General features: G+C 38.7%; 2 protein-coding genes across 2 annotated transcripts; one reads left to right on the top strand and one right to left on the bottom strand.

The window, feature by feature from the left end:
• Positions 1–4,761: 4,761 nt before the first annotated feature.
• Positions 4,762–5,787, bottom strand: LOC105077027 (olfactory receptor 4F6-like). Its single transcript, XM_010965311.3, has one exon. The coding sequence runs from the start codon at positions 5,776–5,778 to the stop codon at positions 4,762–4,764; it is 1,017 nt and encodes a 338-aa protein (XP_010963613.2). The 5' UTR covers positions 5,779–5,787.
• A 632-nt stretch (positions 5,788–6,419) lies between these two features.
• Positions 6,420–16,748, top strand: LOC123619696 (thymosin beta-4, Y-chromosomal-like). Its single transcript, XM_045524231.1, has 2 exons — positions 6,420–6,473; positions 16,569–16,748. Exons 1-2 carry the CDS (start codon positions 6,420–6,422, stop codon positions 16,746–16,748), a joined length of 234 nt encoding a protein of 77 aa, XP_045380187.1.
• Positions 16,749–25,531: the final 8,783 nt, after the last annotated feature.

The following is a 25,531-nucleotide window of genomic DNA, read 5'->3' as shown; positions in this document are numbered from 1 at the left end:
ATTAGTATCTAATGAACTTTCTTCTCTTTATTTCTTAGTTCTTTAAAGATAGAAGTAAAGCAAACAACAAGCCTGTTTTGAAGACACAAAGTGTATCTGTCTTTACTTTCAGTGTTAATACATTTCTCTGAAGATCCTTGGGTACAGTTAACAACTCAATGTGCAGCCTAGTCCTGACCACACTGTGGACTCTAGCCTCTGCAAAGTATCTTTAGTTGCACCTTTGGATCTCCAAGTCAATTCTGAGTCCTGGTTAAAAATTAAGGTTCATTCTTATTCTCCATATTCACAGCCATTCATAGTTATTCTCCTGTTGTGCTCATCATCTCACCACCACTACCTATTTCTTCCTGCCTCCAGGCCACAGCTTAAAGGAAATATACAAGAAGTGGATTGTTACCTGAGTTTTTCTTGTCACTGAAGTTTATCTGGTTTAGTATCTTCCTCCTGTTGTCAACTTCACCCCATCCTTCCCTTGTATCTGTTCATAGATTATTATCTCAAGCACACAGAATTATATAAAATGTTTCTAAAAATGGAAAAAATAGCTAATTAACTGCACTAGAGGATAGTGACCTAATAATGCTGTAGTGACCTGGAATGGAAAAACTAAATTAGTCAAGGAAATTGTCTTCTAAAAAATATATTCATTGTGATCAAGGCAACAAAGAGGAAATGTTGATAATGAGTCACAGGAGGGAGGGATGACACTGGAATATTTAACAAAATCAATGTATGTTATTTTATTTGCCGATTTAAATCCTATCATGATGGATGAAAGATTCCCTGGGTAATCTGATAATACTTTCTCAGATATTCATATGAATAATATGGAATAATCTCATAAATATAGATTTTCTCTATATATCAATAAACTAGGCAAATAGAAGAACAAAGTATAAAAATTAATTTTAAAATAGTTTTTAGTTTGACTTTTATAGATAATAAATTTACCACATTGTGATAAGCACTTTGGAGATACAGGCTTTGTCTAACTCATATTTGTTTCTTCCAAAGCAACTTGTATAATTTCCCACAATAAAGGGGGCCTAATATTTATTTGTTGAACTTAACAAAAAAATCCAGTCATTGAAATAATTCCATTGTCCTTCACTGTGCCTGTCATCTAGAGGTACGAATAATATGATTAAGGAGGTTAACTTCAAAATATTAAGAGGCAATAACAGGACTTGTTTGTTTCTGTCTTTTTCAGCCTCACGTGCAGAACACTGGGGTAATCATATTCCTCAGTCCACAGTACACCATCAGCATTGGTTTACAAAGGCCCCACTCTTGCTTTAAACTCCATTGCCAGTCCCAGTCCCTCGGAGGAAACAATTCTAGTGTTTTTAAAATGTATGCCAGTGTTGTATGTGTTATCCAAAAACATGTATATTGTTTTGTATGCATATATACATATTATTGTTATACATAGTATTCCAATTCTTTTTTTCACTTAGCCCATGTTGTTATGTGTATTTCTAGTCTATTAATTCCAAATACATAATAATCCACTGTGCGTATGCACTACTTTTTGTCTGTCTGATCGCCTAATGATGGACGCCCAGATTATCTCCAGGTTTCTCAGGGCCTCTGCATATGATCATACAAGTACTGGATGACCCTGCCTCCAACTTCTCTAACCCCCAACATCTTGATTATGTTAATATTAAGCTGAAATACAGTTGTTTGATAAAACTTGTTAAAATTCTGAATTATGTGTACATTGGTTAGAAAATAGCCATTGTTCCAAATCCTTTGAGTTTCCACCTACCACCTAAGATGTTTCTCCAAAATTCTTTATGAATCAGTTAGTAAAATTTAATGCCTGGAAAAGCAGGAGTCTCCAGGACCCTTTTTCAACTCTGTAGTAAGCATATGTTCCAAGGGGCCAGTGCCTATAGCAACCAGTTATTTAATAGTTTGAATCTTTCCCTGTACTAAAAGCAACACTGAAATGAACACACTAATATGTGTCTCCCTGAAGATGAGCAGTGCCCACCAACAAACCTTTTGATGTAGCAGGAATCATCGACTTTTGAAATAGCAATCTTTATTTTATTAACCACTCTTTTATGGCATAGAAAAAATAATACAAATAAAGCAAATGGCTGATCTAAATTAGTGAGTAAATCCCAGTGCTAGAAATAATATTGGGGAGGGAGGGGAAGAAAATTTTCCTCTCCACTGTCCTGAACCCCAGGAAGGTACAGAGAGCAGTCAATAATTCATTTGTGTTGCTATAGTAACAGTTATGTGTCAAAGATTCATGACAATAGAGTCAAATGCCCACTAAAATAAATGATAAGACAAGAGAGCCTATATAAAATGTTGGGGCTGGCTAAAGTGATTATACTACCGAAGACACCCCAATGAGAACTGCAGAGGCAAACCAAGAGTTGATGGACTGAGGTTCAAGGTAAAGATATTAATTCTGAAGGCATAAGATCAGAAAACTCAAAAAGAGAGGGGTTAAGAGTTCTATGTGGAATAAAAAAAGTAACTGAATCAAAGAAGGAGCAAGAGAAGAGGACCGTGAACAATCATGTACACAACTTGCCTTTATGGTCCAGCCAAGATGGGATGGAACCAAAATAAACTTTTACTTACACCCCCAAAGAAATGTATGTTACATGTGCAAAAATCATAATAAACCATCAAGTCCATAGATAACTTGGGGTAAGGGATTGACTACTAAATTGGAAGAAAGAATGCAAATGGCAGATGTAACATCTAATAGGTCACTTCTCTTTCATTAGGATCTGATAATAAACCAACTGAGCAAGTTTAACATCACTAGTGATAACATGTAAATATTATGTACCCCCTGATATGACGTAATAGGAAGGCTACTTCACCTCTGTGGTATTCTTCACAAAAGATTTCAGACAAACCTAAATTACTGAACATTCTATGAAATACCTGACCAATATACTGCAAAGCTGTCACAGCCATGATGAACAAGGTAAGACTGAGAGATTCACAAAGCAGAGGACACATAATAACTCAACATGGTACCCTAGAATGTACTCTGGAATAGAAAAAAGACCTTAATGAAAAATCTGGTGAAATCTGAATAAAGTCTAGTGTTTAGTTAATAGTAATGCACCAGCATCCATTTCTCAATTTTGAAAAATGTACCATGAAATTGTAGGATAATAACATTAGAGGAACCTTGAAACTGAAACTGGATGAGGGGTATATAAAAACTCTCTGGACTACCTTCGCAACTTCTTTGTAAATCTAAAAGTATTTTAAAACAAAAGCTTTATTTAAAAAAAATAGAATCAGAAAAAGAAATGTAAAATGGGCCAAATAGATTTATTAAGAGAAAATCATTCTTAAACAATTGTTGAAACTCTGCTGTTTGACAAATAGATGTTCAAGATACCTGGTGAATAATATAATCGTGCATGCCAGTGAAAAATTAATAGTCTAATGGAGACATGAGATGTAGCAACTGAGGAAACAGGATCTAAAATGACAGAAGACAGCAAAGACCAGGAGTCTGACAACCTAGATTCTTGACTTGGATCTTCCATATACGTTTTAGGATCTTGACCTAATTAGTTAGTTTTCCAGTACCCGAGACTTTCTAAAATAAGGAAACTCTATGAGGTGATGTATAATTTTGTTTAAAATTCAAAAACTGTATTATCCTAAATGAATTTTAATCATTTTCTAAGTAACTGCATGTGCTAAATAAGCTATTCTCTTTCAGTTCTAAGACACCTATCTGCACTCTATATGAGGCTGGAGCCGAGGCTCTGCAAACTGATTTTTTTTTTTGCCCGCTCTGCTATGAGAGGGCACTAGAGGGAAATTGAAAGTCTTACTTGTAAGAAAGACTTAATTACTCCTTTGCTGCCTGTGGGCTTCCTTTCTGCTCACTGTGCCTGTGAGCATCAGGCAACCATACTCTTCCCCTCAGTAATCTTGGTGTCTTTCCAAGGCAGCAGCTGTTTTCCAAAGTTAGAGGAATTAATCACACCTTCCTCAGGAACACCTGTGTTAGCCAGCAGCGCCCCTTCCTCAGTGGCTGTGCCCCTGTCCCACGGGCTGTCCTCTAAGCCCAGAGACACTATCACCAGCCAAGCAGCAGCCCCTTGTCAGATACTTGAGTTTCAACTCCACAGGTTCTTCCTCAAAGCTTTTAATAGATTTTGTTTTTAAGCTGTAATAATTCTAATCTCTTCTCTTTATTTCCTATCCCTAGTGAGTGAAAGCTGTTTCCTACCAATGCTATGTCTGTGATATTTTAGAGTTTGTTCTTTTTTTAAAAAACTGGTTAACGACTTTATACTTAGTTACCAATTCTTTATGTCAAACTTTCTCGGTTCAGAAAAACTGGTATGGTTTCTGTCTCCTTACTGGATCCTGAAAAAGTTAGATTAGCAATAGAACAATGAGGGAAGCTAACAGATAATAAGCTGAAAAGCTAGAAAAAAAAATCAGCTGTATAGGGTGACAAATAAGACTAAATAAAAGTTAATATTTATCTTTAAAGTAAGATAGTCTACTTTACATGGGAAAAATAGACAGTGGACAATAAGCCACTTACTGATTTTCAAAAGAGATTGTTTGACATTTGTATTAACTCTATTTGGCACTATACAGAAGAAAAACAATCGGTGAGATAAGACTAAAGATAACCTTTAGTCTTAAATCTCTTAGATAAGCGGAGTCTGGAGAATCACATCAATTCAATTTGTGGAGGAAGAAAAAGGACACAACATATACAAGTAGGTGCTGACATTCTGGTTAAATTTTACATACCTTACATAGTTCATATTCCTCTGAAATTCTAGGACACTTTGCCTTTTTATACATCCTCAGCATATTTGAGATTTTATTGTAATTCACAAACTGAGTGCATAGTCTCCTCATTGCCACCTTCATCTCTTGATTTCTAAGAGTATAGATGATTGGATTTAGAAAAGGAGTGATAACTACATCAAAGAGGGAAAGAAATTTATCCAGATGTGATGTGGGAAATGGCCACATGTAGAAAAAAATTAATGGCCCAAAGAAAAAAACCACCACAGTGACATGAGCTGACAGAGTGGAGAAGGCCTTGGATATACTACCTGAAGATTTTTTCTCAACAGTCACCAAAATAGAGATGTAAGAGATGATCAGAATTAAAAAGGAGGCCACGGAAATAAAGCCACTATTGGCAGTAACCATGAATCTCAATATGTAAGTGTCTACACAAGCAAGTTTGATAAATCGAGGAAGGTCACAAAAAAAGCTATCTAATTCATTAGGGCCACAGAAAGGCAAGTCTACAACAAAAGCCAATTGAGTCACTGAGTGAATAAGGCCAATAATCCAGGAAGCAGCTAGAAATAAAATGCACCTTCGTAGGCTCATGATGGTCAGGTAGTGGAGAGGCTTGCATATGGCCACATATCTGTCAAAGGCCATGGCGATGAGCAGCACCATCTCAGTGCCCCCGACTGCGTGGATAAAGAAGATCTGAACTACACAGCCCCCAAAAGAGATGGTTTTGTGTTTTCTTAAAAGATCATAAATCATCTTGGGAGCTGTAGAAGAGCAAAATATTAAGTCGATGATGGAAAGGTTGGCCAACAGGAAGTACATAGGGGACTGTAAGCGAGGGTCAGAGGTCACAGTTAGCACAATGAGGAGGTTTCCCATCAGGCTTGCCACATAGAGCACAGAGGAAAATAGGAAGAGAAGGAGCTGGATCTCCCAGGAACTGGAGAGCCCAAGGAACACAAACTCAGACACCACAGAGCGGTTGGCTCCACCCATTGCCTCTGTCAGCAATGACAAGTCTCAGGTCACCTGAAAGAGGAGAGTAGAGAGAAACTGATTTAGGATAAATGGCACCTATGTCAATCTTGGGCAATTCAATAGTCATCAGAAAACTAGACAAAGGCTGATGTGTGCCTTTGGAGACCATTCCAGTCACAAAGCAATTCATATTCCTCTGTTGTACATTTCATTGCTAAAATAGGTTGCACAAAATAAGGATCCTTTTATTTATTTGGATGGGTAGTTCTATTGTATTTTTAAGAGTCATTGTTTCATAATCAAATCTCATAAATGACTATAAATTAGATTTTTTTATAGATTATTTAACTACATGAAATAATTAAGTGACAGTGGATTTTATAATTTGGACTCTCTCAGTATATTGATACCATATCTATAATCATATTGGCAAGTTCTTTGAAGATCCTAAGAAGCGATTTTTAAGACCTGAGAAATTTCTCATATCTGTAAATTAGGAAGACAAAAGGAGTTATTTAGAGAAATGAAGGGAAGATAGGAGTTGAGGATGCCAGAGCCTGGTTGTCACCATCCCACAGCAGGAGGATAAGTGCTAGACAAAGTGACACAATTATGGGTTCTGTGGAGGAGATTCTGACCAAGGGTGGAGAGTGGAAAGAATGTGGGACCAGAATGACAGTGATGAGTCATTAACCCCAAGTAGAAGAGAAAGAGTAAGAGTGAAAATATCAGAGGTTCTGTTAATATATATACATATACATATATATATATAAAACACTGAACCTCATTCTGAATTAAATAAATGCATACTAAAATAGCACGACACTAATTTTTTTCTTATCAGATTGGCAGAGATTTAAACATTTGACAAAATTCAGGATTTTAGGGGAAACAGGAAAACAGTCTAACTGGTGGTAGGAAAGTAAACTGATAAAACACTTACCAACTTGACAATATCTTCCAAAATTTTATATGCTCATATACTTTGACTCAGCTATTCTATTTCTAGAAAAAAAAAACTCTGGATAAATGTTTATACGTACATGAATGAAGTGGACAAAGAAAAGACACAGAGATGTTCACAGAAGCATTGTTGCTTACAAGAGCAAGAGCCTGAAAATAACTTAAATGTGTAGAAATAGGGGACTAGTTAAATCATCTCTATTAGGTCCATTCCATGGAATACTGTGTAGCCATTTATAACGCTAAAGTAGACCTAAAAGTGTGAAGGAAGAACTGGGCTGGGCTAACAAGCTAACTCACAAATCTAAGTGTAACAAATGTCAGATTACTGATCTAAGTTCTGCTGGGCTAACTTGTAAATCTAAGTTAATTAGTGTCCGTTTGCTGATTCCCTGTTCATGTTTTCTTTGCTAGCCAGCTGGATTTTCAAAGAGACATATCTGGCCTTGAAATGTTAGTTTGCTGCCTCCCTGCCTCTACTTTTGTGATAATGATGCTGCTAAAGCTGTTCCATGCCTATTGGCCGAATACCCCAAGCTTGTAATTAACCCTATAAAACCTCACGCGCACGTCTTGGAGGTGCTCAGAGCTTCGGAGCAGAGGCTCCTCTGAGCCCGCCGATGTAATAAATCTGAGTACTCCAACCCTCCAAGTGGTGCTTGTTTCTTGGCTGGCCTGTCATTTCCGTAACAAAAGTACATAGAAGGCTACATAGAAGGAAGAAGGGAGTATCTTGCACTCATCCAATGTGGCTTTAAAAAATTACATAAATTACCTGTAAAATTACATAAATAAAACAATAAATGCATAGAAAATGCTTAGGTTCACACACACACACACACACACACTACAAAAAACCTATTAACTATAATTACCTCTAAGGAGTGGGATTGAGAAAATTATGTAGGAAAAAGGATCTTTCATTTTTTACTTTATGCTCTTACCAACTATCTGAAATTTTTACAGAGGACATATATCAATTTCTCTTTTACAGAAAAGTCATTGTATGTGGATCTGAAAAATTACATAATTTTTATATTTAGAGATTCAAAAGTTCCAAAGATATAATCACAATGTATCTTCAAAATTAAAACACAGATCGAAGCTACTACTGAGACAGTCACTAAATTTGTTACTCCACACCTCCCTCTCTAAGCTCATCTACTTCCTTGTACTTTAAGATCAATTATTTCTTCTTCCCTGGACATACACTCAAATGGTATTTACTCTTTTCTCACACACACACTCAGATATTTTGGCTCATGGCTTCTCTCCACATTCTTCACTCGGATTGCAATGCTCTTGCCTGCACTACAGTCTCTCTAATTCTTCTCATTCTTCAACAACCCACTCCTGAATGAAGTCCTCTTTGGTACTCTTAAACACACTAGGTGAAGACAAGTTTTTCTTACATTGTGGTGACCAAATCAAAAACATTAATAATAATGCTCCATCAGTGTTCTAACAAAGACCACTCCTTAATTCTCTGTTGCTATAAAGTCTTTTAAATAGCTCATTAAAATATCTTTTTAAAGACATTTTCTTGATAATTCATATTCATAAAAAGCAACTCAGCTTTGAATCAATTTGGTTCCTTTCATGGGGATTATAACCAGCAACCTCCTCAATGATACAATTTATCAAGCAGATAATTGAATTTTAAATTACACTCCTGGAAGCTGAAAAGTTACTGTGTCAGTGCTTCCAATTCCCACTCAATCCCAAACACTTCTAAATTTTTATACAAGACCTTATTTTATCTTCCAAAAAAGTATATTTTTTAATGTATTCAACTAGCAAAGATTAAAAAGTTAGATAATTTCTAATGTTGGTAAAAAGTTGGAAAACAGAATCGTACATTCATTGGTGGCAATGCTTCTTACCCAGTCTTCACATTCCATGTATACTGAAAATTTGAGGTCTCTAGGGCCATACTTTGTTTCAGTCTCCACTAAACATCTTCCCTTTAAACAGGGAAGAATAATAGTTTAAATCTGATTTTGTTAGTGAAGACAGAATGAAATTGTCCACTTAACTCACTACTGTGAAAGGAAAACAGGTATTAATTGTGGTGTGAAGGAAAAATTCTGCCAACCATATCAGTAAACAAAGAATGCTGAAGCCATCAAGTCATGAGAGGCTGCTGCCACCCCCTAGTGAAGACAAGCCTGCAGCCCAGCCTCTGCAGCCACTCACAATGGTGCACCCTGAGGGGACTCAGAATAAGAAAGGAGAGGATACTGGCCCTAGATAGCTAGGTGCTTGTCAAAGGAATGAATTCAGTGAGCCCAAATGTTTGCTCCCTCCCATACATAGAAAAGCACTAAATTCTTTAACTTGAGGTGCCCGGTTTTCTTTAGTTAACAAGTAATCTTTTAATGTTCCAACTACCTGGTCTTTGTTGTAAAGCTCCTATATATTCTAGCTCCTCCCCTACCTCTTCGGAGCAGCCTCAGAGCCATCTGAGAGGCTGTCATCCTGGGCTCGAAGGGGTTCGAGTCCTCAGAAATGTCTGCCAAATAAAACATAACTCTCAACTTTTAGGCTTTGCATTTATTTCAGTTGACAGTGACTAGCAACTAAGTTCCAGTACGCCTTTGTAGTGTCCTGAATCCCACGACTTTGTTTAACATAGTGCATTGACCACTGCCCACACTCCAACCACTAAGCATAGAATGTAAGAAATGAGAGATACTTCAGAGATCTTCAGATGACCAGCTGACTCTCCTCTCTGCTCACGCCTGCTCATCCTTGTGCTGGCACACAAATGGGAAATAAATTATAAATAACATGGTCTTACCACAAGTTCAAGCAAGGCTGATGATTCTAGAGTGTGTTTTTAAAGTAGATCAATGTCTGGGGTCATTCAGATAAAAATTTGTAATCCTCTACCTCTTAACCTTATTCTCAAATTACTAGCAAGGTTGAGTTTAAATTAGAATTGCTGGAAAATAATAAAATGCACAGAGAAACATCTCAATTTGATTTTTCTAGATGTTTCTCTACTAGTTAGCTCTTCCTGAGGTGGGCAGAAAGAGTTCTTAGTAGAAAGATTACAGGACGGGCACTGGAGCTGCATGCCCCCAGAATGACTATTTTTACTGCTAATAATGCAGCAAGCCTTGTAGAAGGCTGTTGTTGCTGAAATCCAAATGAAACTTTGCTAGTGACTATAAAATCTTTTTCTTTTAGATTTAGAGGAACCAAAGTACAGAGAGGATTAAGAGCATTGCTGATGCTAAGGAAGAAATTGATGGCAAATCCATAATTAATATGTTTGACCCTCAGCTTCCAGTCAATCCAGGTTATTTCCACTATACCATGCTTCTTTTGCTGTGTTGGTCCAACCTTTGCATCTAGTCTATGGCCCAGGAAATCATAATATATCAAAGCTGGTTTCTTTAGCATTGTCCAAAATTCTTCATGATTTACTCCAGTTGGACTCAAATCTTCTGATCCTACTTTATTCTTTACCTGGAGATCAACACTGAAGACATCTGTGCAAATGTCACTAGAATAACCTCTCCAGTATAGGCTATGAAGTCATGATTCCACTCATCCTGCTGTCTTCTATATTTTGGTTATTAGTTTATCTGCTGATTCTTCTGGTTGATTAGATTTCCCTTCTCACTGCTCTGCATGTTCTTACTTGAAGTTCTGATCTGCATCATAGACAATTTCCAACCTTCTAACCTACCTGAACCTATGTTGAAATTATCACATAGTTAGAGGACCACAGAAAGCAGACTTCTTGTCTTTAAAATGTTATTTTCATCTGGCATAAAAAGCCATACATAATATTTCCAAAGCAGGAAAAGCAACTAATTAGCAGCGCTGAAAATTCACTTAAATGCTGCTATAGAGACCTGGGATTGCCGTCCTGAGTATATTTAGCCAAGGGAATTGTTTCCTAGGGCCACAGAAATTTGGCCACAGCAACTAAGGGGAAAAGCTGGTAATGGGTCACTTGAGAAGGAGAAGGAAGGGAGGCTAGGAATATTTTTGTAAAAAATGACAGACTTTTATCTTTTTACCTTCTTGTTTTTCTTATTTGCGAAGGAAGAAAACACATCAGAATGAAAATATATACCTTTAAACAAGTGGAAATAACACATCACCTCCAAAGGAAGGAAGAGAGGGAAAGAAAGAGAAAGACAAACAGGCCTCCAATGTTGCACTAGAATGTGATCTATGTCCCATCAGAAAGGGTAACTAAATTCGAGGTAATAAGATATACAGATGGCTTGTCAACAGACAGGTCTATATTATGTGTATGATGTGGAAAGATGAAAGGGGTGTTATAACAGCAACACTAGGGGATAAACTCAAAATGCTAGTGGAGCTGCGATGAGGCAAATCACTGATAGTTTAATCTCTTACAGATCAGCTTTTCAAAAAATATCAACAGAATGGAAGACCTCCTCTGGTTATATTTTGTATGCAAAAGTATGCAAAGAGTCAGTGAAAGGGACATTTGATGAAATTTAATTTTACAGAGTACTCTCTATCAGTTATCTATTGCTTTATAACAAAGTAGCTTAAATCAATAACATTCTGCTTGCTCATGAATCTGCAATTAGGACTAAGCTCAGCTTGGCAGTTCTGCTGATCTCACCTGGGCTCTACCATGAGGCCATCTATTATATAGCAGCTACATTGGGGTTGAAGGGTTTAGGACAGTCCCATTCACATCTCTGGGGCCTTAATGCTGGCTATTAGCTGGGCCTTTCTCACCAAGGGGTCTTTTATCGTTCGTAGTCTTGCCCAAGCTTCCTTACAAGGTGGTAAGGAATACTACCAGAGGGCAAAGGTAGAATCTGCAAAGCAACCTACACCTAAGCTCTGGTGAGACAGGAAGATGGCAGGGCACAGCCATTCAAGAAATAACACAGCAATTAACACTAGAATGGTGAAAGATTTAACCCCCAGTAGGCCTTGAGGCTCAAGAGGGTGGGAGATTTGACTTCTAGTAGAACTTGAGCTTCATTATACGCCCACTGTAATATATTAACATGGTGAATAACATGCCCACAGGCACCATGGCAGTCCCAAGGCTAGCCACAAAAGGTCAAAGAGTGGGAAATGGCGAACTTCCTGGGAATCCCAGCCCCTTCCCCAGGCTAGATAGACTGGTCTTCCACTTATTGGTATTTGAAGCTGTGAAGGAAAAGCTTGGCTGGTCTAACAAGATAACTCACAGGTCTAGGAATGTGAAGGAGAGGCTGGGCTGGGCTAACAAGTCTAAGTATTGGAATACTGATCTGAGTTCTGCTGGACTAACTTGTAAATCTAAGTTAATTAGTGTTGGTTTGCTGTTTATGTTTTTTTGCTAGCCAGCTGGATTTTCAAAGATACATATCTGGCTTTGGAATGTTGGTTTGCTGACTCCCCGCCTCCACTTTTGTGATGATAATGCTGCTAAAGTTGTTCCATGCCTATTGGCCGAATACCCCAAGCTTGTACTTTACCCTATAAAACCTCATGTGCACATCTTGAAGGTGCTCAGAGCTTCGGAGCAGAAGCCCCTCTGAGCCCGCCGGCGTAACACATCTGAGTACTCCAACCCTCCGAGTGGTGCTTGTTTCTTGACTGGCCTGTCGTTTCCGTAACAAAGCCACTGAGCCCATAAAAACTGGCAACACGGCTCTTTGCTGCTGCCCCCTCTCCCACTTCAGAGACGGCCTGCACTCTGTCTATGAAGTGTGTACCTACTTTTACTTTAATCTGAGCACCCAACCCCCACACATCATGGTCTTTCTTTTGCCTTTTGATGTCTCTCTAAATAAATTTACCTTTACTCAACTGTGGCTTGCTCTTGAATTCTTTCCTGCACTAAGTCAAGGAACCACACTTGGCGGGGCACATCCCAGGGCCTCAGCTGAAGCCTAGGACACAGCCCTCCTCATGCCCCGCATCTGTTTCTCCTGCGTCACTGGAATTCATGCCACATCATCTCTGCCACATTCCATTGGTCAAAACAAGGCACCAGACCAGGCTGGATTTAAGGAGGGGGAAATAGACTCCACCATTTGGCAGAATGAGGTGGAAAATATTGAATTTATGTTTCTCAATCAACTAGAAACTGCATAACTACCCTCTCTGAGCTGTGTGGATTGACTAATTCTCAGAAATAAGTTTAATATAGGAACTTGAGATACATCCTATAGGGCTCAAAGGTGCCATTGCTCCAGCTTTTACTAACTCAAAGGAGCATCAGCTCTCTTCCATTCCTGCTTTTGTCTTAGAGTCAACAGATATGTAAAAAGTAATTTTAATTTAAAAAATGTTAAATGAGTTTGTACCCTGAGACTATATATGAGATTCAGTTAAGCTACTGACATAGAGACTTCTGTGTCTAAGGCCAACCAGCCTCCTAATTATCAATTAAAGCAAAGACATAGTCACGTTACTTGATATGAACGGATCCTAGAGGTCCTGTGGGAAAGAAACTTCTCACCAACCACAAATGAGATTGGACATACACAGAACTGTCTGATGAACCTGAGGTGTCCAAAGGAGGGCAGCCTAGTGTTTCTGAGGGAAAGCCATTATGAAAGTGAAAAGTATACAGCAGAGTCGGGCAGACTAAGCAGCAAGACCTGGTGTTAGAGTGGGCGGTAACTCCTGGTACCCAGTGAGGGCGTGCCTGACCTCTCCTCCTACACCACTCCCAGGCTCCTGCATATCTGTGCTCTCTGGAAATAACAGGGCCACAACACTGATACAGGAAAAATGGGGAGTGCAAGAGGATGGCCATGTCCTAGGTCCCAAGGGAGTCTCTGCGATGTGCCCCATCAAGTGAGGGTCCTTGGCTTCCTGCAGGGAAGAATTCAAGAGCGAGCCATAGCAGAGTGAAAGCAGATTTACTCAGAGAGATGCACACTCCACAGACTGAGTGTACACCACCTCCGAAGGCCAGAGAGGCCACGAGGCATGCAGATGGGTGTTTAAAGTAAAAGTAGATACACACTACATAGGCAGAGTGTGGTCTGTCTCACTTATAAGGGAGACCAGCCATGAGGTGTGGGGATTGTTAATTTTTATGGGATTGGTAACTTTATATGCTAACAAATTGGAGAATTATTCCAACTACTTTGGGGAAGGGGTTAGGATTCCCAGGAATTAGGCCATCATCCACTTTTTGACTTGTAATGGTCAGCTCTCGAAACTGTCATGGCACCTGTGGGAGTGCCATTTAGCAGCTATTGTATTTCAATGACCTACATGGAAGCTCAAGGTCTAATGGGAGTTGAATTTTCCACCATCTTGGTGCTAATTGCTGTGTCGTTCTTTTAACGGTTGTGCCCTGCCCCCTTCCCTCCTGTCTCAATACAAGGAAAGACCTGTGCAGCTAGAGTCCAAATCTCTTCTGTGGGAATCCCAGAAGAGGCTGTGAGAAGCATAAAGCAAGCAAAGGGCCACAGTCTAGAGAAGGCCACAGGGTTTCAGGCAGTGCTACGTGGGCAACTCAGGGATCAGCGGTTTTGAAAAAGGTGGGCAATGGCTCAAGGAGATAGCCATGTGCCACAGACTGGCCTCTGTCCTTGAAGTAGAAGAATGGCTACAGCACGGCCATCAGAACAAATGGCCATGAAATGATATCTCATATAATAGGTCTACACCTATTATATGAGAATCTTTACTCATATAGAGAGTACTTGGGGAAGAAAACCCAGGAAAAGGTTAAATTTCTGCTTCTCAAGCAAGTCAGATAAATTAGACTTGGAATGTTGTGGTAAGTGTTTGTGAAACTGAGCGGGACCCTGTGGAGCCCTCCTGGGTACAAATCCTATCTGGGTCTCCGGTTTCTTATTTGTAGGAAACAGGCTTCAACCTCCTATATCTTCCCTGAGTACCAAGGGGCAGATTCAGACTGTTGTCAATCAGGGAAGTAAAGGAATGCAGAAACAAAGGAGGAGCAATTAAGAAACAATAGTGCTGCGATTAAAGCCTGGTCCTGGTTTTTCCTCAAGAAATATACATAACAATATCTTTGACTTCTTTTGCAGGAGCTAAGGCTCCCACCCAGGTAGAGGATGGTAACTTCAGACTGAGCACAAGATTCCTGGAACAGGCCTTGTTACTTCATCACCAAATAATTAGAAGGTCCCACACCCTGCAGCTCTCACCCCAAATTTTGCCTATAAAAATTTCTCCTTGAAAACCATCAGAGAGTTCAGGGTTTTAGGGCATGTGCCATGAGTTATCCTTGCTTGGGTCTGCCATAAACCTCATGCTGCTCCAAGCTCTGATGTTTCGGTTTGTTTGGCTTCACAGTGTACTGGGGACCAGGAACTTGTGTTGGGTAACTTTTGTACTCAGGAGATCCCACAGCCTGGTGTGTTGCTTGTCTTATTTTTACTTTTTAAACTTGATTCCTCTATCTGCTTATTAAATAGTGTGTGATGCATTTATTAAACTATTTAAAGGTCAGACAAATATTTTACTTACCCTAAATAATATTCTAATTCTTTGCCAATCAAAAGATGGTCAAAGCTTAGGTTTATAAAACACATGAATCAAAGCAGAGAATGCTTTCCCCACAAAACCCTTCATTTACAGCTGAAAATATACGTGGCCATCATTCATATAAATGTTCATGATAAAGTGGGAGGAAAGGGGGCAGGGCACAATCACTGAAGGAATGACACAGCAATTGAGGACAGGACAAACTGGTTAGAATCAACACGTGGAAGACTCAACTTCCAATAGACCTTGGGCCTCAGGCACACCCACAGGTGCCATGATAGTTCCTAGGGTGACTATAAAAGGTCAAAAAGTAGGCTGCGAGGGTGTTTCCTGGAAATCCTCGCCCTTTTCCCCAAAGTAGTTGGAATAATCCTGCCACTCGTTAGCATATGAAATTACCAAGCCCATAAAACCTAACAACTCTGCACCTCTTGGTCTCTCTCTCTCTTGTCTTCTGAAACAGCCTGCTCTCTGTCTGTGGAGTGTGTATATACTTTTATTTAAACTAAACACCCCACACCTCTCAGCTTCTCTCCCTCTCACTTTTCTGCAATCCCATGTTGTGCTTACGGAGAGCGTATCTCCTAAGCTGTTTCCTTTCTGAGTTAGATAGACCCACTCTCTGTGAAGTGTGGATCTCTCTAAATAAACTTGCTTTCACTTTACGATGACTTGCTCTTGAATTCCTTCCTGCGTGAGGCAAGAATCTATTCGCCTGCAACAATTGAGAAGGATACCAATATCTGCCCATTTTAGATTCTGTATGTTACACCTAGTAGTGTCTTATACAGCAGAGATGTACAATTATTGTTTGCTATTACATATGGCATCTATGATTATTAATTGTGGCCATAAGAAGTCAGTGGGGCTTAAGGAAAAAGCCCATTTTCTAATTAGTTCCTATTGCCCGTTGGTTCACTTAATAAGTGAACATTGTTATAATCAAAGCAAATTCACAGTAACTTTGTCTTTTCCTCCAAAATACATCCCGAATTTAACAACAGTTAAGCATCTGCACTGCTATCACCTTAGGCAAAGACACTGTTGACTTGCCCCTGGGCAACGCAACAGCCTTCTACTCGTTTCCTTTTTCCTGCTCTCACCTCCTTAAATCTATTCCCCAGGCAGAAGTCAGAATATTTCTAGGTTGAAAGTAATATCTCCAGTGAAAAAAGCATAAACATGAGACAGGGAGGGGAAAAAGAGAAGGCTGAAGACTAAACAAGGACCAGATGATGAAGGGCCTCTTAGCCATGCTTATGAGTTTAAACTTCCTCTTGAGGGCAATGGGAGGCACTGAAGGCTAGAGCAGCCAGTGGGGTGATAAAATCTTCACTTTAGAAAGAATACATGACTTGATGGAGGCAACTGGGTAGACTGAACTCCACTGGCTCACACCTCCTTCTGCTTTCTTTGCAACTCTGTCTGACAAACTCCATATGGCTGAGATGGAGAAATCCAATATGTCAAAACTGAAGAAGTCAGAAATGCAAGAGAAAAATCTGCTTTCTTCAAAAGAAATGACTGAACAGGGGAAGCAAGTAGGTGACTCATGATGAGACCTGTGCTGCCAATTAAAACACACACACACAAAACTTTTTTTGGCTTTACCTGGAGCAGCTGTCTCCAGGACCATAAAGAGCATTAGGTCCCAACCTAATCTGGACAGAGAAGTATGAACACTGCTCTGATAAATGCCATTTTATATGAAAAGAATTATAGGATCCTGGCAATATCGGCCAGAGTCTAGGGAACATGTATTTGACTGAATTCTACTGAATTACACTGAAAAAGGCAAAATGTGAGACTAAGTCACACAGAATTTATCGACATACATGTATTTACCTGATACCTTAGATATTAATGTGTTACTATGAGTACCTGGCGTGGTGTTAATAGCCTGCTAGATTGGTTAATTAAGTCCTGTACTTAATGAAGATATTTCATGTAAATGTTCATCAGAGGGCAATCATTTTAGAAAAGACTCTTAATAATCAGGTGGACTAGATACTCATTTACTGGATTTCAGTCAGCTCCTGACCCTAATCAATTCAGGGCTTGATCAGGGGGCCCATGTGCGAAGTGACCATGGTGACAGGGGTGGAAGCTAAGCATGGGCTCAATACCACAGACCCCTCCTCCACCAAGCTGATCTGTGTACTGCCATCACCAAGCCCCAATCTGCCAGGGGATGAAGCAAATTTGGCACTGTTCCTTGGGGAAATTAGCTAGCTACCTGGTGGCACATTGATTACGTTGGACCTCTTTTATCATGGAAGAGGCAGTGATTTATCCCAGCATGAATAGGTGCACATTTCACAATGGATTTGCCTTCCTGTCTGCTGTCATGGCTTCACACTGTGTCAACTTAGCTAAACCAGAACTATGTTTCCAGAACCCCTTCCATGTATGTTTCCATGTTAGGCTTCACCACAGTTAAAGTTTGTGTGAGGTTTGGAACAAGGAAGTGAAGCAGTAGCCATTTTGGTTCTGAAGACCAGAACAGGGTGAGTGCGTTACAGCTCAGGCCTGCTGCTGGCTCACCTTGCTGCTGTGGGACAACACCTTGGGCCTGCAGCTCCTCTGGCTCCTACTGGGTTTCCACCTCAGCGCCTCCAAGTCCTGGGCCAGGTGCAAGTGCATCTTCATGATGAAGAGCATCAGCTTATTCAGGTCACCTGCATCATCAAAACTGGAAGCAGTGAGAGACAGACACACAGTTCTAGGTTATCCTTGGTCTTCTCTTCCTGCCCACTTTCCCTTCCAGACAGCTGGCTCTGCAGGCTGCAGACTCAGCATGAGGTTCAGTGGCAATAGACTTAGACAGAATGTTTAAGAGTTTCCAGTACTACATAAAGTATATGTATTCCTTTGTTCTAAGTCACTCATGGTGGTTCTTCTTCTCTTCAAACTCTGAATGATGGATTCTAAACATGTCTGCCAGCCCAGTCATTTGCAGATTTATAGAACGTCTTATCCTTAACATGGTATCTACACAACATTGCGTCTGAGCACGGTGCACATTTTACAGCAAATGAAGTATAATAATGAGCTCATACACACAGGGAACTCATTAGTTTACTTATATGCTTCATCACTTAAAAGCACTGACTTGACTAGTGGAATGCCTGCTGAGGTGCAGTGACAATGACAATCGCTGGGACACCACTTGGGATGGTGACGTGCTGTCCTACAGCATGCAGTATAAACCTGTGATAAGCTACAGAAGCAGGCTGTGTTATTTTCCTCTTCACAGCTCCTGTTGGGTTACCCTCTTCTGCACCTACAGCTTTTACTTGTGGTCCTAGAAACCAGTCCTTCTCCATCCCCCTGTAGCCCCAGAGATCATAAGAGCTCACTGCTCTTGCCAGTCCTGGGTTCCTTTACTGTCCTTTGTTGGTTCTTGTAACTCTGTCCTAACTCTTGTATATAATTCCTTCAAGCAGCTCTCTTCAATCACCCATATAAATATGACATCTCTTCCTGTCTGGACTTTGATTAATACTCTGAAATATCTATAAAATGATAAAAAGAAATAAACTAGAGCCATATGCATTTATACAGGGAAATAAATACAAATGCAGAGCATAAAATAGATCTGGACTAATACATACTACATGATGTTTACCCCTAGGGAAGAGAGCAGGGACCTTCAGTGAAGGGTCATGATCAAATAGTCATTAGCTTTACTTGCAATGATCTAATATTTAAAATTAGTATATTCAAGTGATTTCTGTGCAATTAAAATTGTTTTAAAATCATTAGTCGATTTTGCTGCTATCAAGCCATTCTATGAGATTTTTGAGATTTCAAAGTTTTAAAATCATTAGTCGATTTTGCTGCAATCAAACCACTCTGAGATTTTTGAGATTTCAAAGTATCATTTACTTATATTAAAAATTAAAATTTAATCAACTCTAACATATTATACACTCTTTCCCCCCACCTGAAATGAAACAGAAATTAAACACTGTTTGAAATTGCTCTGCTTCAGACTATTCTGGGGGTTAAGGATAATGTACCCCTGAGCTGACTGATTATAGATTTGTTTTAAAAAGCATATGCTCTCCATCTTCATCAGCACTTGGAAGGTGGTTTGTGGGTCCTAGGCATGAATAGCCTTTGGGGAGACACTGGGAGACAATGGGAGAGGTCAGTATTTTAGCTTTGATCTAACTTGATCCTTCATATTTCAGTTTTGTTCAAATATGTATAGACTATCTACTTATATGCCGATAAATGTATAAGGTATGGAAATACAGAGAAAAATAAAGGTGCATCCCTGTCACTGAGAAATTTCTATCCTGTGGGGCACGTGGAGAGAAGCAGTTTCAATATCATGAAGTAAACGTAGTGATAAAAGTATGCAGAAGGTGCTATGGAATTAGAAAGAGGAGCACAGAGTAGAGCAGTGGTTTTCAGCAGTAACTGCACATGAGCAATACTTGCTTTCAAAAAATACTCAGCCCATTTCTCAGAGACTTTGATTCAGTTGGTTTGATGTGGGTACAATGTTTTTAAAAAGCTCTCTGTCTCTTCTCCCACCACTCTCCACCCTGGACTTATTGTTGCATTAGTACTAAATGGCTATAGTTTCTTAAACATGCCAAACATGCCATGTCTCATGCTGCGTGTTGTTAACTCCTCCTAGAATGTCTTCCCAGGCACCCTTATGCCCGCCTTCCCCCACAACTCCTCTTTCAAACTCTTAAGTCTCTATTCAAATGTTACTTCCCCTAGGAAGTCTGCCCAGTTCACCCCAGGTAGAATTAAGTGTTCTTTCTCCAATGTTCCTACCCAAGGCATTGAACATGCATTAGCACAGCTATATCTGTGCTGTATTAAAATGCTTCATTTGCATGCATGTGTCTCCTCACTGGGCTCTAAGCTCCTTGTCTAGAGACTGATACATGGGTAATAATCAAAAATGGTTTGAATGAATAAATTCCATGTCTAGATCCTATATTTCAAGGGACTTAAAATCTAATAAAAATATTTCCCCTTAAAATGTCTTTAGGTGTTATTTTCAAGATGTTCCTTCCCTCCCCCTGTCATATTTTATTTTGAAAGTATTTCAAACATATAGCAAAGATGAAAGAAATTTATTGTAAATATCTACATAACCACCACATAGATTCTTCCATTAACATTTTACTCACTGGAGAAAAGATGGGGTCTTTAAAAAATGAGTCTAGGAAAATTGGATATTTACATGCAAAAGAATGATGCTAGGCCCCCATCTTATATCATTCACAGAAATTAACTTCAAATGGATTAAAGACTTAAACATAAGACCTGAAACCACAAAACCCCCGAAGTAAACGTGGGGAAAAAGCTTCTTGACATTGGTCTTGGAAAAGATTTTCTGGATATGACAACTTAAGTGCAAACAACAAAAGTAAAAATAAAAAAGTGGAACTACATCAAACTAAAAAGCTTCTACACAGCAATGGAAACCATCAATAAAATTGAAAGTCAGTCTATAGAACAGGAGAAAATATTTGCAAACGACATATCTGATAACTACATATCCAAAATATATAAGGAACTCATGCAACTCAATAGCAAAAACCTCCAAATAATCCAAATAAAAAATAGACAAAAGACCTGAATAAAAGTTTTTCCAAAGAAGATATTCAAATGACTAACAGATACATGAAAAGATGCTCAAAATCACTAGTCATCAGGGAAATGCAAATCAAAATTCACAATGAGCTATCACCTCCGACTATAAGAAAGGATATTATCAAAGGATGAGAGATAGCATATGCTAGTGAGAATATGGAGAAAAGAAAACCCTTGTGCTCTGTAGTGGGAATGTAAATAGGTACAGCTCTATGAAAACCAGTATAGGGTTTCTTCAAAAAATTAAAACTAGAACTTCATATGATCCAGCAACACCACTTTTTGGTATACATATGAAGGAAAAGAAATCACCATCTTGAAGAAATATCTGAACTCCCATGTTCACTGTAGCATTATTTACAATAGCCAGAGCATGGAAACAACTTAAGTGTGCACTGACAGATGAATGGAGAAAGAAGATGTGGTATATGCACAAGATGGAATGTTATTCAGCCATGAGAAGGAAGGAAATCCTGCATTTGTGACAACATGGATGGACTTGCAGGGTATAATGCTAAGTGAAATAAGTGGGAGAGAGATAGACAAATATGATCTCACTTACATGTGAAATCTAAAAAAAAAAAAACCCTGAACTCATAGAAACAGAGAACAGATTGGTGGTTACAAGAGGTGGTGTCTGGTGGATGACATGGTCAAGATGGTCCAAAAGTACAAAAATTCAGTCAGAAAATAAATATGTTTGAGGAATTTAATGCACGGGAATGGTGACTATAGTTAACAGTACTGTACTGTATCAGCTCCCTGACTTAGAATAGTTTGACTTAAGATTTTTTGACTCACTCCTGCCTCTGAACTTGTCTGCTGTTACTTCTGCTAGAAATATTCTCCATGCCCCTCTGTCTCCCATGCTGACTCCTCTTCACCCTTCAGAGCTGAGCTACTTTGAACAGCCAACATCAATGATGGTCCATGTTTTTATATTCCCCAACACCATATTTTTTTTTTTAATGTGAAAGAGGTTCAAGTAATTTCTCCTGCCTACTCAGCATTATGGGTGCTTTAGTTGATTGAAATTTATAGTGAAATCCACATGCTTTCGATTAAATGTCTTCACATTTTCCAGGAATTTTGCCTCATTTTAAAATACCAATGAGTGAGTTAAGAATTGACCGATAAAATTCCCCAAAGTGATGGTCTTAAAACATCCACTCAGTTTTGCTTCCTCTCCAGTGACTCATTAGAAGATCTTTCTTTCTGTTGTTTTTTCCAAACCAATCATGTTCTTGGGACAATTCCCCTGACCACATGAGCTAAGTTACCAAATGCAAGTATCTGCAGCAGTGCCCGGTCACTATCCTCCAGTGCTGTTACTTATTTAATATTTTAAATTCTTATGGCTTTTTATAACATAGCCGTGGCACAAGTAGCTTAGTTATTAGGTACTCCAGTTCTCTGAAGATGCTGTGGTCTGGGAACAGGTAGGTGAAAGGACGCAAAGTCCAGGTAACAACAGGAAAAAAATTGAACTTGATCTATTAAATTCAGTTTCAAAAAAATAGTCTTATTGGTAGAAGAATCTTCATTTACAGATATCAAATTTTTGGTTGTGAGTAGATAGGTTATAATGAAGAGAAGAAGGAACAGATCTCATTAGGGAGTGTACAAGGGGCTATAGATTGTGGAGGAAGGCAAATAACTGACTTTGACTTTTATCTGATGTTTAGAAGTATTATCTTAGGCTTCCAGAGTGAAACTAAAGCCATAAAGGAGAGTCAGGGTCAGTGGAATGCAATGTTTTTAGCAAAGGCGAGGCATTTGGGGATTCAAATGATGACTTACAAATGAACTTACTTACTTTTTTCTCATTAACCTGCTAGACAGGAATGAAGGAAATTAATAACCACATAAGTTAAAAGTCAAGACCACTTACTCTATTTTATTTCTGTATTTACAGACAAGTTAAAAAAGGAAGACTTCCTTTAGAGACTAGTCCTCAATGGTATTTCTTGGGACTAAAAACAAATGATGCACAGAGGATCTGGAGAAGGATTGACTGGTAAATTGTCTTCCTTAGAACACCCCTGACCCTATCTGCATGTCTAATTACACACCAATTATATTCAGCTGTGATGTAGAAAAACTGCTTTAATGGTATTAAAGGAGAATTAATCATTCTACTATGATCTATGTTGGGCATTTAGTTGTTTTTTTTTTCTCCCTTTCTAATTTTGGCTACCACAATGTCAAACAGATGTAGATAATGTTAAGAAAAAATAACACATTTAAGAATCTAGGGGTATGCAAATTGATCTTATGGGGAACAGTGAAACTAAGGGACAACTTAATTTGGTTACTTAATTCAAGTGCAGTAAGGATTTATTTAAAAAGATTCTTAATGATGTCTGTACTTTACTTTCACAGAGCAACAAACTAGTCATAGACTTAAAGAACTAGAAAGTTCCGTTGGAAGCAGAGAAGTTTTGGATTGTCAAATTGATAAAGCATAGGGATGGTCAAACTAAAGTGATACTGAATTCTCAAACAGTATACCAGGGTGATTTAGATATATCACTGATATATCATGTGTGCTGGACCAGAAATGCTCTTTATATATGTAGTGGTTTATTTCCAGGGGCTTGTTAGTAGGACACTCATTCTCTCTATTTTATTTAACGATAAACTTAGTAAGGATGAGAAGGTCTTCTGAGAGACTAACCAAATCCACGTAAAATTTCAAAACAAATGATGGTGTTTAGAGAGCAAATGTTAAAGGGTCACTGGGTCACTGTAACTTTAGTGGCCTTGAATTAAGCAGAGTATGGTGGTAGATTAAAATCCTGGAGAACAAAAGGTTTTGAAGTTTACCTTTAGAACAAACTCAGTTTAACTTAGAGCAAAAATGGCTTAGTATCACTCTTTCAGGGGAAGTTCGATGCCTTCTTCCAGGTGTGTGTGTTCAACCAGGAGCAACTCTTGTCTTTGAATCTCTGAAGACACAAGCCATATCCATGTTAATGTCTTCTGGTATCTAGTTCTTTGCACTGCTTCCTTTCATTTTTACATTATCAGACCCATTTTCAGACTCCCTATTTTTCCTGTTTCCTGTTTGAATTCTCCCTTCTGATGTATCCCTTTTAATCATTATACTTGGACAGTACCAGATGCTCCAAATTTACTTGGCTTTTTATACTATCAAAACTTCCAGTTGCCTAAATAGTTACATATGAGTTAGCTACTGCTCCCAAAAAGTGATCAGAAAAAATCATTTACATAACCATGTGAAAGACTTGTCATTTCTTATTGTCTGATCTTTGAGGAAATTAGTATATTATTCCCCAGATTTATTGCTTGGTTGCATGGGAAAATTCTAGCTACCAAATTAGGGAGTACATGAGGTATATTGCCAAGTTTTTTGTGAAGGGATAATGAATTCTTCCACAAAGTTTACATTTTATATATAGACTGTGGTCATTATTGGCTCCAATCTTTCTGAAAATGACTAGTCAGCAATTGTTTAAAGAGCCTTCCTTCTTCCTTTGCTTCTCTTCCACCAGTCTGTCCATTTATTCATCATCCTTCCCTCTCTCCATCCACCCATCTACCCATCCATTTACTCACCTCTCCAACATTGATTGGTGGCACAGCCTGTGATGGGAATGGTACTGGAGGGGCCTGGGGGAATAGAAGAATATAAAAGACTCAGACCTTTCCCTGATGAAATGTATAGTTTATGCAAGTTTCTCAACCTTGGCATATTTGGGGCTGGGTAATTCTTTGCTTGGGGGCTATTTCATTATTCTGTGTATGGTAGGATGTTTAGCAGCATCCCTGGCCTCTACTCAGTAGATATTGTAACAACCTTGTTCTCCCTCCCCTCTGCATCCTACAGCAGCTGTGACAACCAAAAATGTTTTCAGACATTGCTAAATATCCCCTTTGGGGAAGTTTAAAGCATCCTCGGTGAGCACATCAGTTTAACGAGAGAGATTTAAAAGGGCATAATTTCCTTGCATTTGATAAGTCCTTCAATAAAGGTGCACACTTTGGGGATGTATTTTGGATATATTCTGTCTTTGCTCCCACCTATAGTCATTACATATATACTTCTGCAAAGTAGTTCTTAATTCAATCTAAAAAGGAGATCTTATATTTCAGGAAATTACTCACCGTAACGCATGATCAACTTCTTTTCCTTTACAGTGACTTTCATTATTCCATGTGATGGATCTTCATCCAGGTAAATTATTTAGCCACACAGCTAATTAGTCTTTATTGTTTCTTTTCTTATCATGGAGTTTCTGTCAGAATAATTGCAGAGATACTAAAAAGAAATGCTCCTTTAAAAAAAGTAGTGATTAAATGTTAAACTACTTAAAATAGTTTAACAAGTATTCACAACTCAGCAAAATAAGAGTTTTGTGGGGCTTATGGTTATTTTTAAACAAAATTTTTGATTAATTTTAATTGGAATTATTATTATTTCTATATTAGTAATTTATCAGGCACAGACCTTCATAAACCGTTACTTGTGATACAAACTACTGAAGTTTAAGTAAATAATATTCCAGTAAATCTAACTTCATAAATATTCCATTCAATCTCACTGGCTGTGAGATGTTTGCACTGATTTGCTCATGTAGCAGGTATATAGATCCCCTATTATTATATTTCCTTTGTTGACATCATTTCTTTTACTGACACTGCAGTGCTGCTTTCTCTCATATTTTAGATTGTAGCGTAACTTCCTTCAGCT

The sequence above is a fragment of the Camelus bactrianus genome, chromosome 6 (genome assembly GCF_048773025.1).
Source record: "Camelus bactrianus isolate YW-2024 breed Bactrian camel chromosome 6, ASM4877302v1, whole genome shotgun sequence".
Taxonomy (NCBI): Eukaryota; Metazoa; Chordata; class Mammalia; order Artiodactyla; family Camelidae; genus Camelus; species Camelus bactrianus.
Note: the sequence above shows the minus strand (reverse complement) of the source record. Positions and strands in the feature narration are given on the sequence as shown.

Coding starts and splice junctions, on each gene's coding strand:
- LOC105077027 (XM_010965311.3), bottom strand. CDS start 5,778: ATGGGTGGAGCCAACCGCTCTGTGGTGTCTGAGTTTGTGTTCCTTGGG.
- LOC123619696 (XM_045524231.1), top strand. CDS start 6,420: ATGTGGGACCAGAATGACAGTGATGAGTCATTAACCCCAAGTAGAAGA. Junction 6,474..16,568: donor CCCCAAGTAGAAGAGAAAGA/GTAAGAGTGAAA, acceptor GCAACTGGGTAG/ACTGAACTCCACTGGCTCAC.